This window comes from Eupeodes corollae, chromosome 3, assembly GCF_945859685.1.
Source record: "Eupeodes corollae chromosome 3, idEupCoro1.1, whole genome shotgun sequence".
In the NCBI taxonomy this organism is placed as follows: Eukaryota; Metazoa; Arthropoda; class Insecta; order Diptera; family Syrphidae; genus Eupeodes; species Eupeodes corollae.
In genome coordinates this window covers 2,204,051-2,223,757 of record NC_079149.1, presented here as the reverse complement: position 1 = coordinate 2,223,757, position 19,707 = coordinate 2,204,051, and the positions used below count along the sequence as shown (strand labels likewise).

At 30.4% G+C, this 19,707-nt stretch overlaps 1 protein-coding gene across 2 annotated transcripts; it reads left to right on the top strand.

Moving 5' to 3' along the window:
• The first annotated feature begins 7,654 nt into the window (after window positions 1-7,654).
• On the top strand, window positions 7,655-19,530 carry LOC129952040 (putative inorganic phosphate cotransporter). Of its 2 annotated transcripts, none has more exons than XM_056064465.1 (7): window positions 7,655-8,068; window positions 11,841-11,976; window positions 12,053-12,117; window positions 12,244-12,369; window positions 17,160-17,293; window positions 17,398-18,486; window positions 18,556-19,530. In XM_056064465.1, exons 4-7 carry the CDS (start codon window positions 12,339-12,341, stop codon window positions 18,733-18,735), a joined length of 1,434 nt encoding a protein of 477 aa, XP_055920440.1. In that variant the 5' UTR covers window positions 7,655-8,068; window positions 11,841-11,976; window positions 12,053-12,117; window positions 12,244-12,338; the 3' UTR covers window positions 18,736-19,530. The 2 variants fall into 2 exon arrangements, with proteins under 2 accessions (XP_055920440.1, XP_055920439.1); XM_056064464.1 differs by having other exon boundaries at window positions 12,180-12,369.
• The last annotated feature ends 177 nt before the right edge of the window (window positions 19,531-19,707 follow it).

The following is a 19,707-nucleotide window of genomic DNA, read 5'->3' as shown; positions in this document are numbered from 1 at the left end:
AACAATTATTTTTAATGTAAACTGATTTTCTAAAAGACACGTGCAAATAGCCATACTCGTATGAGGAGAACGAAAGGAGACAAACGACTCTGGTACTAGTCATAAACAAAACCATCCGTTTTTGTATTTTCTCATTTCTGAACTTCATCAGTAAGTCGGTTCTAAAAATAAATATCCACATCCACTTAACCATCATGCGCCTCTCTCACCGTACTAAAAATAAAATAACGCACAGCACAGTCCGGTGTAAGATACTCGTACTCGTACTCGTACTCGTACCCGTACCTATGCTCAACAAATCGGGAGTTTCAAATTAAAAAGTCTGACAGAATGCAAAGGGACACAACCGCGTTGCTTTGGTTTACTCATACTCGTGTTTGCATTGCAATTAAGTATTGTGGTTTGAGAATTATAGGGTTGCCACGTTTCCTTTTATGTATTGGATTCGAAGAATTGCTCGCCTACTGAGATTTTTTTAAAACTTCGTCCTTACCGTTGAACAAAACTTTAAAGAAATAATTCTTTTTTAAATGTTTGCTTTAAATTAAAACTAAACCTTATCATGATATTTTCCCCCCACGATCGATATTCCTCAAAAATATGAAGAGTAAGTTCCTGAGACATGGTCGGTGTTCTTCAACGTTCTTCGACATTCTTCTATGTTTTCTATTTTGCATTCATGAAGTAGATACAGTCACTTTAACCACGTGAATAATAATCGAACATTTTTGGCGCACTCCCGATCACACAGGTTGTTTTCTTTTTAATTTTATACCATGAATTTAAATTATTTAAAAAACAAAAACAAAATTGAGTTCTTGTGTTAGCTATGTATGCATGTTTGTATTTTTTCAATTTTATTGCAAAAAAAATTTAGAACTTTTAGTTAACTATTAATAATATGGCAAAAGAAAAATGTGGGACAAATTTTTATATTTTTGAGTTCACGTGATTTATTTATTTTTTTTGCGCTGTTTTTATTTATTTATATAATAATTTATGTTGACAAAACAAAAGAACTAAACTAAATATTATGTCTGGAATACATTTATTACTTCGAACTCATTTGTTTAAAATTCCGATTCCTGGACAGGCTTTTCCAGTTTACTCATTTAATGTTTAAAATTGTCTTCATCTATTTTTAAATTTTGGAAAAATAAAATAGGTTTAGTTTTATTTATGGAATTAAAATTGACATAAGAATGTTTTAGAGCCAACAGGACAGTGAGGAAATTTTGTCTGCAATTGAATTGAAACAGTTAAAACTTGTATGCGAAAGGTTTTAAAATTTTAAATATTTAAACTTAAGTAATGCATAAGTTTCAACAAAAAAAACCTCATAAGCTCTCTCATGATATCCAATTTTACTTAAATTTACTAAATTTTTTTAAGCTTGACTTTTATCAAAAATAAAACAAATGTTAATTGTTTTTGCATGATTTTTATTTATTTCTAATTTTGAAATCAAGAAAAACTAATACTAAAGTCATCAATTTCATAAACATTCATAAGCAGGCTTTAACATTTTGAACACTGACAATTTGGGTAATTAAATAATTAATTCCAAAGCACTCAGGCTACACCATCCCTCAACTGCAATTCTACAGAAACTTCCAGATTTCTATACCTTCCAAGTCTTTCTGAGAGAATAGGGCAATTCTGGAAGACTAGTCCACTTTCATACAGATAGCTAAAAAAAAGGGGTTTTTGAAGGTGTGTACTCTTAACGACCGAAAATAAGTCTCTCATTTCACCTTGCCAATCTTTGTAGCGTGTTCCAGGCGGAACTTTTGACGATAAAAGAAGCCTTGTCCTGGCTTAAAAAAAAGGTGACATCAACATTCGTATTTTATCAGGTAGCCAGGACGCTCTCAAATCTTTGAACTCTGTCTCTGCAAGCACTATAACAGTCCACAACTGTCGATCATCTTATGGAGATGGCACAATTTGTTAATATGTACCTTTGCTGGGCACCGCCCGCCGCGCCGCCGCACAGTGGGGAAATAGCGGAAAAAACCTGTTTACCAAAGGAGGATTTAAAAAAATTTTAAAACATGGATGGAGAATTCGGAAATATGTAGATTTAAACTGTCGCAGATATGTATTTTCAATTAAAGTTGAAAAACAAGGAAATTTGGAAAAAATATGAGTAGTCTGAAATTGCTTATTTTGCACCTTTTTAAATGTTGTTTTTTGTAAATGTTTGAAATAGAACAGACACATAAAATCATAGTTTTTTTGTAATTTAAAATAGGATAGTATGTTCTTTTACGAAAAACGGTTTTTAAAGGTTTTTTCAAATTCAAATAATGTGTTGACTGTTAGCGCTGTTTGCACTGTAAGCCAGTTAATTGCTTTTGAAAATCTCACCCGAAGACGTCCGAATTTAGATTTTTTAGCCATTTGAATCTGAAAAGTCAGGTAAAAATAATGAGTTTCCCCGGTAGATAAAAAGAGTGTGTTCATGATATATCGTTTTTTAAATATTTTTTGGAATTCTTAGTCAGATTTCGATACCCCTTTTCACTATCTATCCCAAAAAAAAGAATGTCCCAGTGTTATGGTAAATGTAAGGGAATTTTAAAGTTGTTTTTGACTGGTAGAGATCAAAGTGGAAAGTATACTGTATTGAAACTGCGAATATCGCTGTTTAATTATATCCTTGGTACTACATACCATCAAGTGTTCATAAGATTCTTTTACACGGAAAGAAAATTATAGAATCTTGTGAACTTCTCATTGGTAGCTTATCAAAGGAGGCTCAGCCGAAATAAGGATAACAGATATTTTGGATCCAACAATTGAGGATAATTTCAAGGGCGGCTACAAACGAAGATGTAGATGATATCGACTGATCCCTTTATTTCATTTTTAAGGCCTGAACCAAAGTCCAAAAATTATTTGATGAGTGGAGAAGCTAAACACTTATTAACATAATTATGAACAAAATAGCCATTACAAAAACTCTAAATTGTTTGAGAAAGATTTCTTCAAAAATTGGGTTTTTGAGGGCCCCAAATATTAAACCATGTTTTGGTCAAACGGCATTGCCTCTTCCTATGGGAGTGGGAGTGGGTGGCTATTTTTATAGTTGATTTTCCTTGTATTAATCAATCTTCTCTGAAAATTTCATGAAATTCAATTTAGTGGTTCAGATTTTATAGAGTTTTTTTCCGGTTCCCCATACAAGGTGTGCCACTGCGCGCCGCCACCGGGCATTCTAAAAACTATAAGGCAGATGAGTTCGCCTGGAATGGTACTGTACAACGTATTCTACCGTGTTTGGGAAATGCTGGCATACCAGTCGCTACATGTAAACTATTGCTAATGCAGGACGCTATGCCTACACTATATTTAAAGCGATCAAGGTGATTGCTATCTCTAAGCAGATCGCATATAAGCTCGATAATCGGTGGCATTGCCGTGTCACTGTCTTAAAGGAAAGCACTTCACACGGCTAAGCGTATTCTCAAATGACTTTTGCAGAAGCAGAAGAAGGGTGACAAACATGCCCTGCTCTAGCCCAAAAACATAAGAATTACCTAGGAGAATTCATCTGTAATGATCTAAACGATATAAATCATATTAACATAATCAGCCTCTCACGTTTCGTAAGGGACTCAAACTGGTTTCATTGAGATTAGCACAAAGCTTTAAGATTCATGTGGTATCACAATGGGCCATTTAACTGGCCTAAGTTGGTCCTACTTCATCACGGACAGACAGCCACTTTAACAATAACTTAACCTATGTATAAAATCATCAATTTTTTATTGCCTAATCGTCAATTTGTATTCCTCTAAAATACCCCCCAGTCGATCTTTAGACGGCTGTAATTTGGAACATACTCGTATTAGAGATATGATCTTGAAATTTTCACAGAATATTTTGGAATATATAGGTATTGTTTTATTTTTTGGAAATATAATAATAATAGTATAGCCCCTCAAAGAACAGTCTCCTTCCTGCTAAAAACAATGGCGCGTATTCATAGAGAATTACTAAAGTCATGATTTCTTGATCTATATTTAAGGCTTGTTGATTAAATAAACACAGCTCTTTTTCCTATCGATTTTCCTGATGTGTTTGGTAAAACCCTAGTTTAAGTTTGTACTCTAAGCAAAGAAATACTGTTATATTAGCTCTGTTAACTCTGTTTTTCCCTCCAATTTCGATGTTCAGAAGTTTAAGACTAATGTGCACCGGTATCTCCTCACAAGTCCTTCCCTATTTTCCTAATGCTCGAACTGTGTTTAAATATAAACATATAAAAGGTACTAATAACAGCTTGAGTACCTGTAAATTATAAAAAAAAAAATAGTTATTTTGTGCTGTCAATACTCAAATTGGATGTCGAAAAAAGTAAGTAAAACAAAACTATTTAATAGAAAATAAAAAAAAAAACAGCTAACAACGTTCCATAATATTTTAAATTAACACCAAGGGAAATATAAAACGCGAACACGGCAGGAAAACTTATCGCAGTAAGGCAAAGAACTTTTTAGCAAAACTTGCCAATAAGAAGAGCTACACCAGCAAGTTTACGTTCAATTTATTTCATATGATTTACCTTTTCAGCTTTTCAATTCGCAAACAAAAATCAAATTTGACATTTGGCTGTGATAATAACTATTTAAACACAGCTTTTCCTATGTTAAACCATAGGTTTAAATTTATTAATAAATAGCCTAAACTGTGGACTTGCTTTCTAACAACTTAGCAAGAGTTTAGCAAATATCTATGAATATACATATGTCCTAATGAGTTTACAAAATTTAACAAAAAAATTCGTTTTTAGATATTTTCAAAATTGTACTTTAATTGATTCAAAAACATTACAAATTATCAAACGGGTTTGAATGTTGTGATATACTTAAAAGAGAACTTAGTTTTGGAAAATTTATTTTGATGTTCACTTCTAATTATTTAGACACTGGCTTTTCTTGCATTACTGGAAATGCATAATTTATTTTTAATTTTTAACCATACAACAATTCTTTGTGGATGCTAATACTTTTAATTTCTTATAAAGTTCAATATTTTTTAAAGTTTATCTATATCTAAAGTTTTTTCTATATTCTTGCACTGCAAATTAAAACCACTTGTTATTTCAATTTACCAAAACTTAAGGTGTTTCCCCAAAATTAAATAACAACAACATCTTCTCACTAAATTATACTTTAATATTTACCAATAAGCAATTCCAGATTTATCTGTAATAAAAGAAAAAAAATCCTTAGAATCTGAAGAAATTATTATACTGTCTCCAAGAACCTTCTTATGAGACTTAATATAAGACCTTTGGCTCGTATGGCAAGGAGAAACCAAATCAGCAAATTATGATAATGACATAAATTCAATAAGACACCTTTTGCATATTAATTTCGTTAATTTATTTGAATTTTTAATACCCTTTTTAATCAGTCGCCTAAGTTATATATCTACTTATAAGAACAAGAAAAAAACAAACAAAATTAAAAAAAAAAAAACATTTTTATTTTAAAAACCACGCAACAGATATAAAATAAATAATGATCAGATTCATTGTGAATTTATTGGGTGTAACACAAAAATACCTTAAATGCGATTACTCATAAGCCCCAGATTTTAAGCTTATACCACAACTTATAACTCTTATAGCCATTTAAGCTAAATTATAAAGATTAACATAAAAGCTACAATAAAAAAAAAACAATAATAATAATAATAAAATAATAAATAAAAAAAGAAGAAGAAATCAAAACTAGAACTATTAAAGCTCGAGCACGAATAACATGAATTAGAATCTGCACCTTGTCCGAATGCCTTTTACTGCAAACATGTGATGTTTTCATTTATTTTGGCATAGACCACTCCTTTTTTGGCAGTGACAAACTGGCAAAACTGCAAAACAGCTAACACAAAAACTGGGTTAAAATCACTGATGAAGTTACGTTTCAAAATTTAACAATTTTTGTATCGACAGGTAGGTAATGGACTTATGTATGTCTGGCACGACAGTGATACCATTGCAGTGTACGTTTTTAAGTACTTAAAAAATATTTTTTTTATTTTTCCAAAGTGTACAATATAAACTCTATGTATGCAAATATGGCAATTTAAAAATGATGAACATTTCACGTTTATGCAGTGATTTTTCCATAAATATTTTCATTGAAAAATTATATGATCAAAAAATTCGTGGCAGTAGTATATAAGGATTAGAAGCAAATGCAACCGGAAAAGTTTTTCTAAAAGAATCCCTTGGGACGTTTTTAATCGATTATAAACGTGGCCCACTTTATTTCAATTGAATTTAGGATATCTTATTCTCTTTTGATATATAATTTGTTTGATTTGTATCTATTTCTTCTTACAACTAAATCCTTCACATCTACTTTTTCATTTTAAACTTAGCGTTGATAGTCAATTCATGCAATTCACTTTTATAAAGTGATAACGTAAATCTATAATAATATTTATGTAGACGCATATTAATAGATGTTTGCTAAACTCTTGCTAAAATGTTATTAATGAAGTCCGGAGTTTAGACTATTTATAAATAAATTTAAACCTAAGTTTAGGGTTTAATCTGTGGTTTAACTATAAACAAAGCAATTGCTGTCCTTAAGTTGTTATTATCACAGCCAAATGTCATATTTGATTTTTGTTTGTGAATTGAAAAACTGAAAAAGTAAATTATATCAAATAAAAATGTCGATTGATACCGCAATTAAAGAAGATAATAATTTCTTAGAGGAGTATTAGTTATTTATATGCCATTAAGAAAAAGAAAAATGTACAAAACAAGGTTCAATTCATTTAAATTAAGCGACAAGAATTTTTAGGAATGATATCGTTTATAACAGAAACATGACAGTACAAAATAACAAGTTTAAAAATATAAAGCACTATTCACATGAGCACGACCAACGACCAACGGATGAACGAATATACGTCGATTTTAAAATTTATTTTACATGAGTTTTTAATTCGTCGCGAATGAAGTTAGAATGAAGAATACAGCCTTAAACTGGGGTTTTATTAAACACATCAGAAAAATTGACTATGATTAAGAGCTGTGTTTATTTAATCAACAAGACTTAAACTATAGATCAAGGAATTGCGACTTTAGTAATTCTCTATGAATACGCCCAATTTTGCTTTTTAAAAAATCAGTAAGAAACGAAAAATGCCCAAGGATTGCCTGGGGTGCAGATGTTGAGTGAAAACGAAGATTTGTGCAGCTTGAGGAGTTCAAAGAGCAAGGCATATATAGGGGCATAACTAAACTTAGGTTTCGAACACAAATCCTAATGCAAATCAATCAAATAGCTGATTTATTAAAATTTGTTCCTCAACATCGTTCTTGTAAAAAGTTTTAAATAGTACTCACTTTCTCATCTGCTTGAAATTTCATGATTTTTCTAATTTTGAAACATGAATGGTTTTACATTATTGGCAAAATAACTAAAGACAAAAACTTAAACAAAAAGCAGCATCTTAAACGTTAAGTAAATAGGTAGTAATAGGTATCTTAAAAGTTGCCCCAAATAAAGTACTTAAACTCAGCATTGGCAACACCTCTATCATAAATAATACTAACTATCATTGGTTTTATTTTATTTTTATTTTATTTTTTTTGTTCAAGCATGACTTCCGCAGCATTACGATTATTTTAAATCTCACTGTTATTTGAATTCGCGAAAACTGTCCACCACACCATGAAGTAAAGTGATGTGAAGTGGAGCTGGAGGTTGAAGAAAAATAAAATCCAATGTAGCCACTTAATCTGGACATTTGTAAGGCTCCCACTCCACTTCGAAATTTATATACAAAAACTCGTACATATAATATCGTATCTCGCATCTATAGTTAGTTTGGACTTCTAAATATACCGACCGGTTGGTTTTGCTTACTGTTGTCGTTGTAATCCAAAGACCCGACTAAACCAAACCAGTGGCAATGTACTTCTTCTCGCGGTTTGACGTTTTGTAATGCGCCAACATGATATCGCGGGTGACTGTCTTCTTGCATTTAATTAAGGTTTTTCGTGGTACTTTTGTAATTGTTAGTGTTTTTCTAAAAGGTACATACAAATTTATATATAAATTTATTTTATAGTTTTGAACAAATTATTATCTTTAATTTAATGTATTTTAAAATTGTTCTACTTTTTTCAATAATTTTGTTTTAGACGTACTAAAGGTCAAGTCTAAAACTAGTGATTTTTGTTTATTTCTCAAATTCGGTACCCCAAGCGTAAGGCATAAGTCTTAAGGCATCAGGCAGATTTCTAAGTGCATTTTAATGTTTTATTTTTTGAGAAGAGACTCAGTATTTTTCCACTCGTTTCAATGTGCAAAAATGAAAAAAAGAAAACAAAAATTAAATGAAATCAAATGTGTTGTTTCAATTTTATGATCAAGCTAAATTGATTCCATTTTATCCGTCCATATTGACATTACTCTTTTTTCTTTACTGTACCTGCACGCATTTGATACTAAAAATAACTTTTAATTGCTTGTTACCTGCGACAAAGAATTATTATTATGATTCAATTCGGATGGAAGAATGCTGTTGCGGCGGCGCCGCTGCTGCCGCTGCCGTTCCATGGTTCGCTCGGAGCTTGGAGCGGCAAACACCCCTGAGTTTTGCATTTGGGGCAAAGCCGATCGCGATCCGGTTTTCGGTTTGAAATAAATATCCTAAAAAAAAGTCGTAAATTTGTTATTTTTAAGAGTATGAAGTTTGAAGATGCTGCTCGGGGTTTTTGTTTTAAATTATTATTTTGTTTTGTTTGTTTGTTCGTCTGTCTTTTTGTTTTACCGTTAATAACTTTATAATGCTGTGACTTATAATTTTAACTTTTGAGATGCTTCATCATGGAGAAATAAATAATCTCTTAAAACCTTTTTACCTCGTAATTTACAAGGGAAAAAAAGGGTTTACGTGTCAGTGAAAATAATTTTTGTTTAACGATTAGTCCAAGATCATTCTGTTAAATTCGCCTTGCAGTGAAGTTGTGATTTGGTTTCTGACCCTGACAGTGTTAAAACTATCTGAGACTTTTCCTATAACCTATTAGGATCATTTGTGAAGTTTTGAAACACATTTACTTATTTCAAGCTATTCAATATTTTTAAATAATAGCAATAATTTATCAAGTAACCTTCACATAGGTTTGTTCAAGTTTTCAATTGTTTTATTTGTATTTTAAAAACATAAGTTTGCATTTATGGTTATTGTTAAAATGTAATTCAAATGTAGATTTAAAATTATAAAAATTTGAGAGATAATATTTAGAAAAACATTAGAATGTTAATTTGTAGATGCAAAACTATTTTGTTTTTAAATCTGTTACAGATTTACATATAACGCTTTTTTGAATTTCAAAACAAAATCATTTCAACATATAGTTGTATTTTATTTGTAAATTTAAAAAAAGCTGATTTTTGTTCTATGTGATAAATTGTGTTAAAAATATCTTCATTTTACTTTAAACATTAGTAAGTATCAGTTTTTAAGAGGCTATTGCATTGTTGCATTCAACAAAAACTATAACATGAAACATTATCCCCCAAAAAGTCCAAACTCATTTATTGATGTGGATAATGCGGCTTTAGAAACAGTTTATTGAAACATTTTTGTTGAATTCAAAATTCTTTTCATCCAACCAAAATTTAACATATTATGTGCGTTTGAATAACATTAGAAATGTTACTAACTATTCATTTTGGACACACTTTCTTCTGATTTTTATTAGAATCACGTTGAAAGAAATGACCATAGTTAACTATTCAAGCTAGAAATCTATGAAAAAAACTAAACTTAAAATAAAAAGAAGCATTTGGTACAAAAAATCTCAACTTGAGAAAAAATAGGTGATAAAATTATATTTTGGAGTATTTTTGTTCATTGATGTATTTAGAAAAGATTACAATTTTATGATTCAAAATATGGGATGTGAACCACACTACTTTAATCAAAAACCATTTCTTATCAGTATTTTGTTGCTTTTGTAGGTTTTCGTGTTTTTTTTTTAAAGTTTCCAGTTGATTTCTTCTAAATAATTAACTTAAAAATACCAACAATATTTTTCATATGATGAAATAAAATAGTTCGATTTAAAGATTTATCGAGCTTTTTAGTTGAAAACCAATTTGTTGATTGTTGGATTTTTATAAAATTTACTGAATGTCGAATATACTACTTTCTATAAGATGAAATTAATTTGAAATCACTATTTTTAATTTTAGAAAAGATACTTGAGTCAAAAATCAATTTTTACCAAGTTTTAGTAATGTAAATAAAACTGTCTATTTGATTTTCAACAAAATTTTACCAGTTGTCAAAATTTACCACATGTCTTAGTTGCTTACAATTATTCTGGAGACAAATTCAAGTTTTTTTTCGTTAAATTCGAGGTGACAACCTTTGTTCAGTGGTATCACGTCACAAACTTTTAATTTAACATTTAATTCAACTCTCTAGCTTTTTCATTAACTTCCGACAGGAAGTTATTGTAATGGGTCCGATTTGTCAAATTGCTTGACATTTCTCGACGTTTTAAGGACCCTAGAGTCGAAATAATTTTTTTTAGAAAGATGTCTGTGCGTGCATGTGTACGTACCTTCGCGACGTTTTTTTCGTACAATTTTGAAAAAGAATCTAATTAAGGTTTTTTGTTATAAATCAAAAAACTGAAAAAAGAATATGTCACTTTGAAAATTTTACGAATAAAAAATGATTTTATCTGCAAAACAATTTTGTGCAACAACAAAATAACGTTTTTAACATCTGGTAAAATTTTTATTAAAATCGAATTTACAGTTTTTTTTTATAAAAAAAACCTAAACAAAACATTACTCAAAGTTGGTTAAAATAGAATTTCGACTCAAATATATTTTCAAAACTTTGAGATCATGGCTTACAGCTAATTTTAACTTACAAGAAATATTATTTTCAACATTCGGACAAATTTTGAAAAAAATCGAACAGACAGTTTTTTTTTACAAAAAATAAAAACCTAACAAAAAAACGATACTAATACTTGGTTAAATGCACTTAGGACTCGAAAAGCTTTTACAGATTAAAAATTTTGTCTTCAAACTCTTTTTATTTCACAGAAAATATTGTTTTCGATATTCAGTATTTTTTTTTATAAAAATCCAACAGTTCGTTTTTTCATAAAAAAATAAAATCTACAAGAAATAGTTCGCAAATTTGGTAAAAATTTTTACCAATTTCAAAGTAAAAAAAATAATCTCAATTAAGCTAATGTTTCCATTTTTTATGTTTCTTCTCCTTAATTTATAACACAGTTTTCAAGTTACGGTTTTGATATATTGAGACATTTAAAACCAAATATATGAATAAAAGTGTTTATTTTCTAAAATGGGACTAGCGAAAATCTTGGACATATTTTTGAAGTATATTTTTTGGATAGGTACTCCTAAAATAAAAGTTGATACCTTTGATGTATTTCTACACTTTATGCCTCGCAATTAATTCAATCCGATAATTTCTTTCAACAAATCTTGGTTATTCATATAATTCTTTAAAATTTAAAGAACACAAAAAAAACTACATAAAATCTGGATTTTTAAATCGCCAGTTTTGTGGAGGTCAAAATACTTGTAAGAACGTACTTTCCAGTTGGCTTCATAACTACAACCCACATTCAAATATGTATAACGATTTGTTTGTTAGATTTTTGAAGAATAATTTAATAAGAAAACATGTTATTGAAACTAATTAGTTGGTTTTGTTTTTATTTTTTGTTTTGTATTTCGAATTTAATGGTTCAGTTTAATTTTATCTATAAACTAAATCTATGCATACATTCTTTTCTTTTTCAGGTTTTTCCAATATTCAACCATGACGAATAAAATATTTTGAATTCAAATATATACAAAAAGATTTATATAAATCTTATGTCAAAATTCTAATAATTTCAACAAGGATATGAAATAAAATCATATTCGATGAGCATAAGTACATTTATGGAGTTATCATAGAAATTATTGAGCAAACATAATTAATTATTTTTTATATATTAATAAATTTATAGGCAATTTATTCGGTTAAGTGCATACGGTTTTGTTCAAATTCAAGATACTGTCTCAATTAAAGCAGGTAAATATTTATATTGAATTATTTTATATTTTTCTAAATTAATATGATTATTTTTTGAATAGTGCATCGAAGGCTAACAGACGTTTAATCAATAATTTTATTTTCATATTGATTTTTTCACATCAGTGTTTGATAACGTCTGCAGTTGAATAGAAGTCCAAAACATAAAGTTACATCAAGATTTCTAGTTACCGTCCCGTCAATAGATAGTCAATTGTAAAATGGTTAACAATCGCAGATTCAATGACAAAGGTGAGTTTTTTAAAACAACTTTTTTTGTTTAATGATCTGAAAATGTTCATATGCTAGCTTAGATTTTTTATAAATCTTATTATATCAGCAAGAATTTAAGTCATATTAATAAATATTTGATCAAAATAGAGTAACATTAAACCGTTGCCATACTTGCAAACAAACCCTCGAGAAATTATGTAAATTATTAGAATGAAATATCTTATATATTAATATATTGAAATCTACAAAATTAAAAGCTTTGGACTGGCGTCCCTAGCCTCAAAATTTGAAACAACCTTTTTAAGGGCTAAGCACTTTGTTAGTTTAACAATTAAATTAATTTTTATTGAGAATAATGCATCTGAACTCGTCTAAACAATGACGGTTCGTAAAAAAAAAACAAAGCGAACAAACCTTAATCTGGGAAACAAAATTTTTAATTTTAAATGGCGGTCATCTAGGAATCATAGGGAATTACTTAAAATCAAAGTGCCATTTTGTTATTTTTATTTCATAAATACATAGTTAAGAAAAAGTAAGATGATAAGATATCAATTCAAATTAGCAAAATCATCGTTTTAGCCAAATAACTTAATCATATAGTTTTATCTTTTTACTAAATCAATTAAAATGTTTGTCAAATATAATATAAATTTTCTTTGCAAATTTTTTCCGACAGCTGTCGAAAAGTTAAGGGTTCAAAATTGCACAAACATACACTCCCGACCACTAGGATAAGGCCACACATCTTGCAATTGGTTTTCGTTTTTTTTAATCGGTGGAAGTTTTGTACTTTGGAACGTTTACTACCTCTGAATCGGTCGTATTTCTTCATTAATAATTTATAAAATTAGATATAAATTGAAATTTCCTAAGATCAAAAACTAAAATAACTAAAAGGTGTATATGAAAATTCTTCACTAAATTTTTACATTTTATGTTCATACAACATCTTTTGGTTCTGCGAGGAATTGACAATTTCTTCAAGAGTAATTCTTGTCATGAAAAAGTGCTTTCTCAAATTAGCCATTCGGATTTGGCCTAAAATTGTAGGTCCTTTCCCTTCCTGACAACAGTACTCGCACACAGGAATGGTTGCGAGTTGTAAGTCACTAGGCCCTGGTTCACAACGGACTGTTGCGCCACCCAATTTATTTATTTATTTTATGTTCATACAACATTTATTTATTACGTGTTTTTTACATAAATAATGATTATTTCCGCCGGTTCTGTATAAACCTTTATAAGATTAATAATTTTATTATTTTTATAATAATCATGGGAATTTGGGGCCCAGGCTCCTTGTCTTCTAATTGTCTGCCACCTTCATACACTTAACGAGATAGCTATAAACAAACGTTTTGAATTATGAATGATGGCCATGGCAAATCTTACACGTCTTCTGATTGAATTCAACTTCTAACAACCTTGGAAGTGTGGATGTTGGAGAATCCAAGCACGAGATTAAAAAATGTTTTAAATTTTTGAAAATGCCTGTTCCAGCAAAAATGTATAGTTCTTTTAGTTTATTGTTTCAGATAAAAGCTCGAAGTCTATTGTGCCATAGTAGGTTATAGCTCTCCACACCGTAAAACCTGATGAACCTATGATGCCTTGACATCTTAAGCTCATCGTTTCTCAGATCATTTAAATAAAAGTTGTAACCATATTTCGGGTTGGAATCAGTTCTTTGAACCTTTGTTATGCCGGCTAATACTCCACTTTTGGCCCCTGTACGCTGTTTTAGTAGTTAATTATTTGATCTTAGGAAATTCCAACACCACCGGTGTTTGTTGGAAAATCTATCTAGTATAGTAGGATTTTACACGAATAACAAAAACAATATCCATAAAACGAATATTGGTGATAAAAGTTAGAGCAGAATCTTACTAAGGATGGGTTTTTGACATTTATCCGAGTCTCCAATGGATATAATGCGATTTCGTTCTTAAATGTTGGTACCATTCATATTGCATTTATATCTCGATGGCTGTGTTCGTTGAGTAGTTGTACATTTGGAATCATGAGTTTTCTATTGGAGGAAAAAAATCAATCTGTTACTGATGATATTATATAGTTTTGTTAATGAAAATGGACTAACTGGGCTTATTTTGCAAGAATAGAAAAGATACTTAAGTTTTGCTATGCTTCCACTAAAGGTTTATCTCATTTAAGATAAAATAAATCTTTTTGACGGTTTAAAATGTTAAGTTTGGTAGCACTTTCTAAAATGCAAATGGTGTTTCGATGTTTCTTATGAAGTGCAAGGAGATAGTTTTATGCGTGTTTAACAATGAAGAGCTGAATAGTTCACCAACATATAAGAATACGCTACCTACTCCATGTAAATATTGTTTGTATTTGATTATTTTTTACCCAACATACAAATAAACAGACCATAATGCATTATCAGTAAAACAAACTCTTCCACACAGGCTTTTCTTCACAAATTTTGAATAGACTCAAATCCCCGACCGGAATCGAGTAAATCAAGCTCATTTCAACTCGATTCAGTTATATAAAGAATTAAGGCGAGCTTTAAGCTCGCTTGAAACCACATGTTAATGTAGTAGTCTACGAACAAACCCCCTTCTTGAGGTTTTTATTTTATGTCAAAGCTGCAATTGTTAAATTAACTTTTTTTATAGAATCTCAATTTCCAGATGATTTCTTAACATTTCTTCTCCAAAATTGTTCATTTTATTAGTTTTAGTCAATTGTTTTAGCAAGTTAGGTAATTTTAACATTTGATTTCCATAAAACTTTCGTCTATTGCTGTGTTTTTTTATTATTATTCTGACAGATCTTTTTACAGTTGTACCAATTTTTAAATACAAAAATCTAGCTACTGCCGATCGTTTTGTTGGCAATTTCTTTCTGTACTATATATGGAACACCAAAAAAACGCACTTGACAATGTTGCCTCATCCTAGTGGTTTGCTGTGTACGTTCATTTCTAAGTAGATACTGCAATTTAAGCCTCGTTGCTATCAATAGGAACAAACTCAGAACATTTCGGTGATATCGGTTCCGAAGTTTATTCATCGTATTCAAAACCCAAATATTTTAATACCAAACCCAAAAACACAAAGTATTTGTTGATAACTATAATTTCCCACAAAAATATTTATTTATTGATTAAATAGTGTTCATCAACCTTTTCTTTATAATGTTTTTCTACTTCTATAATTTTCTCTATTTACATATTCTTAAAATAAAATAAAATAAATATTCTCATAGCATTTTACTACTAAGAGCTTTTGCATTCTTCAACGACATCTTCTACTTGAAGAGTGATGGTTTCTTGAAAAAATTACTTTGAATGATGTTTTGAATGAACTAATTCAATATTGCACTTGAATAAATAGGAACAAATTATTATTGAGTGCGTGCTTTAATAAGTAAATAGAAGCCGACGGCGTTTTCCGTTTTTGATTAAACAAAAATATGCACTTGAACAAATAATTTTATTCAGAAATAAAGAAATTACTTAAATATTGTATTTATGCACATATCCGTTCTTAAGTTCAACTTCAAAATAGTAAACTGGTGTGACAATTTTTTATTTAGCTAGAAAATTATAGAAATAACCGAGGTTTATAAGCGAACTTAAATATTTAAGTTTCATATCGAACAACCTCTTCTAAAATCCATAAATGTACCTACCTCTAGACCAATTAATTAAAAATGCTTTCAAGGTAAAGACGTTATCACTTTATAAACATAACAAAGTTAGAAATTCAAATTCAGTTGAAACTGTCTATGATGGAACTGACATTGCCTTGCACATCATAAGAAGTGCAATGTTAAAATTTAAGCTCAATCTATAAATAAGACGAAGAAAATAATATAATGACAGCCTTCGAAGTGCTGAAGTTGTTGCTAATGCGATAATGTTGACTCCATCGTTTTGCTCTAGAACGATACTGGTATTTAAGCGGAATTTTACCAGGGTAATTTCCCCATTGGGCTTATCAGACAAACAATCAAATCAGTCAATCTTGGATATGAATTTGTAAACGCATATTATTATTTTATAATTCTGGGGAAAAGTGTAGTCTTTGTATCTCAAGGCCATAAAGTTCTTTAAGAAAAGCTATATTGTTGAGCACTGTTAAACAACAACGTACAACATATTTAATAACAATTTATAATTGATACAGGTTAGGTTAGGCTATAGTGGCTGCGAATACAGAACCCACACACTTAGGCCAAAAGAAAAGCTCCATTGTGATAATATATAAGCGTGAATAGTCGAACCATTCTTAGCTTTTTATAAAGAGAAGAAGCTATTTGATATCCTTAATAGCTAGTTCACTGGGATTATCAAAAAGGTAATCTCCCAGATAAAGTCTGCGTCGTAATGAAAGAGCAGGGCAAGTGCAGAGAAGGTGAGAGCTTGTTTCCTCTACTTCCCTATCCATGCAGCTCCTGCAGCAGTCATTTGAGGCTACACCAAGTCGTATTGCGTGTCTGCCTATAAGACAGTGTCACGTAGGGATATATATTAGGGAGCTAATATGAAGTCTGCTTTGAGATGATAACAAGTCTTTAGAGCGCTTATATAAATAAAGAGTGAATTATTTGCCATTTTATTATTTTAAATTTGGTCAGAAGTCTTCGAACTTCCTGATTTCAAATTTTTCAGATCAAAGCATAGGAAAAAGAGGAAACAATTTCTGAACATAATGTCAGCAATCTAAAGATTTTTATTTGTATAATTCCTGTTCCTATATTTTAAGTTTTTGTTAATATTTTAATCTATTCATAAAATAAAAAATAGAGTCATACAATGTTTTGAATTGCAGAACCAGCTTTTGGAATACGTCATTTACAATGTGCTCTTATATTTTTTGGCCAGGCAGTTGCCTATATGTTGCGTGTAAATATGTCCGTAGCTATTGTAGCAATGACTGATGAATCCATAAATCCCGAATTTGATGTAAGTACCAGATATGTTTTTAGCATATTACAAAAAAATCTCTTAGCAATAACGGCTGGGTGTGGACTTATGCAATTTTTAACTTATCTTCTTTTATTCTTCAGGTTTTCACATGGTCAGAACGAACAAAATCTCTAATTCTTAGCAGTTTCTTCTGGGGTTATGTTATAACCCAAGTTCCAGCAGGACAACTCGCTCAACGATATGGCGCAAAATTAGTTCTCTTTTGGGGAATCACAATATGTTCTGTCCTTGCAATCCTCACACCAGTTTGTGCCCGAATAGGTGGATCAACATTAGTTTGTACATTACGTGTTATCCAAGGCCTTTGTCAAGGATGTCTTCTGCCGTCAACACACAATCTCATTTCGAAATGGGCTCCAGTCGCCGAACGTGGCAGACTAGGTACAATAAGCTATTCGGGGGGTCAATTTGGAACCGCTTTAATGCTTTGGATAAGTGGAGAGCTGGCGGCTTCATTAATGGGCTGGCCAAGCACATTTTATTTTCCCGGAGGAGTGGGCTGTATATGGGCCGTACTGTGGTACTTTTTCTCGTCGAGCTCCCCAGCTGAGAGTCATCTTATCTCCGAGGAAGAGAAGTTATACATTGAAATGTTACCCGTCAATGGAGTAGCTAGTAAAACTAATGACGAGAAAAAGCCAAAGTTGGTGACACCGTGGAAGGAAATTTGGACATCGTGTCCATTCTATGTTCTGCTCTTTGTGCACTGTGCCAATAACTGGGGTTATTGGACTCTTCTGATTGAAATTCCCACTTACTTGAAGAAAGTCATTGGAATGGATATCAAAAACAGTGCGCTCCTGTCATCACTGCCATATTGGGTGATGTTCTTACTGAGCTACTTTTTCCTCTTCCTCTCGGAAATTTTGGACAAAAAAAAGGGCAGAGATCTGGCCTTCAGCAGGAAATTCTTCAACACCATGGGACATTGGGTGCAAATGTTGGGACTTATTGGTTTGGGATTTGTTGATGGAAACAATCCAACAATAGCAGTTGCCCTACTGACACTGACAGTTGGAATGAATGCATCCTGCTATTTGGGATTCCTGATCAATCACATTGATTTGTCGCCCAATTTCGCCGGAACTCTAATGGGCATTACAAATGGTATAGCAAATATCATGAGTATTTTCGCTCCACTTACTGTTGGGGTTATTGTTAGCGATGAGGTTTGTTAAATTAAGTTAAAATATGGTTTAAGGAAACAAACTGAAATTTTGTATTTGTAACATTTTCAGACAGACCCTGTTCAATGGAGAATAATATTTTTTATATCAGCGGGCTTCTTCTTTGTGGGGAATTTGATGTTTGTAATTTTTGGTAAATGTGAAACTCAACCTTGGAACGAACCCAAAGTTAAGGACAATAAGAATAAATTAAACGGTCACAACACAGTCAACGTAGAATTACAGCAGTGAGACCAGATGCGTGTTTTTTTTTAATTTCTAGTTTAAGTTAAGGTTACGTACTCAACTGCAGAAAAAAGTGTGATCTAGTCATAAGTACCTACCTTTAGTTTTAATTTTAGGTAAAATAATTATTTAATCATAATTAACTAACTTTAGCATTAAAAATCAAACAATAATAATAATATTTTATTATCTTATAGGGTTTTAAAAAAATGTATAATGTCATATCCCATTAATGATATTATAATTTATCGAGATTTTTAAATGAAATTAGAAATAAAAAGGATATGCAATGTTCTGCATGTTTAGAACCAATAATGTCGTTAGTTTATGACTTCTGAAGAAGATTTGCAATTTATGAAGCAAACTTTAATACAAGTATCAAGTAACTTTAAAATCTAAAATCTAACTTTTATTGCATATTAATTTAAATTTAATTTGCAAGGTATTTTTAAAAATACCTTATTTGTTTTGTATAAGTATGGGAGCTGTGAGGTTTTAAATGTAAGATACGAATTTTAGTACCAATGCTTTAAAATAACTTACAGCTCCGATTTAAATATTCCCTTGCTTATGTGTTAGCATCATTTAGTCAATAATAAGTCAATTATTTAAGATATTGTAGACTTTTTTTAATCTATTGCAAATAAGTTAATAAGTATATATATTTTTAATTTAATAATAAATTCAATTTTAGTTTATAATTTTTATTGTAATCGGGAATATGCATATAATAAAATAAGCTAAATAAAAATAATTGTAGATAAATAAAATATTTACTTTTAACTAACGGAAAGAGCCGAACTAACTGTTTTTTTTTTCATTTTTAACTTTTCATAGGAAGTTATTGTAATCGGTCCGATCTGTCGAATTGAAAATGTTGACATTTCTTGACGTTTCAAGGTCCCTCGAGACTAACAAAAAGACAGTGTGCGGACGTTCGTACGTTAGGGAACCTTTTTTCGTCGTACATATAACAAG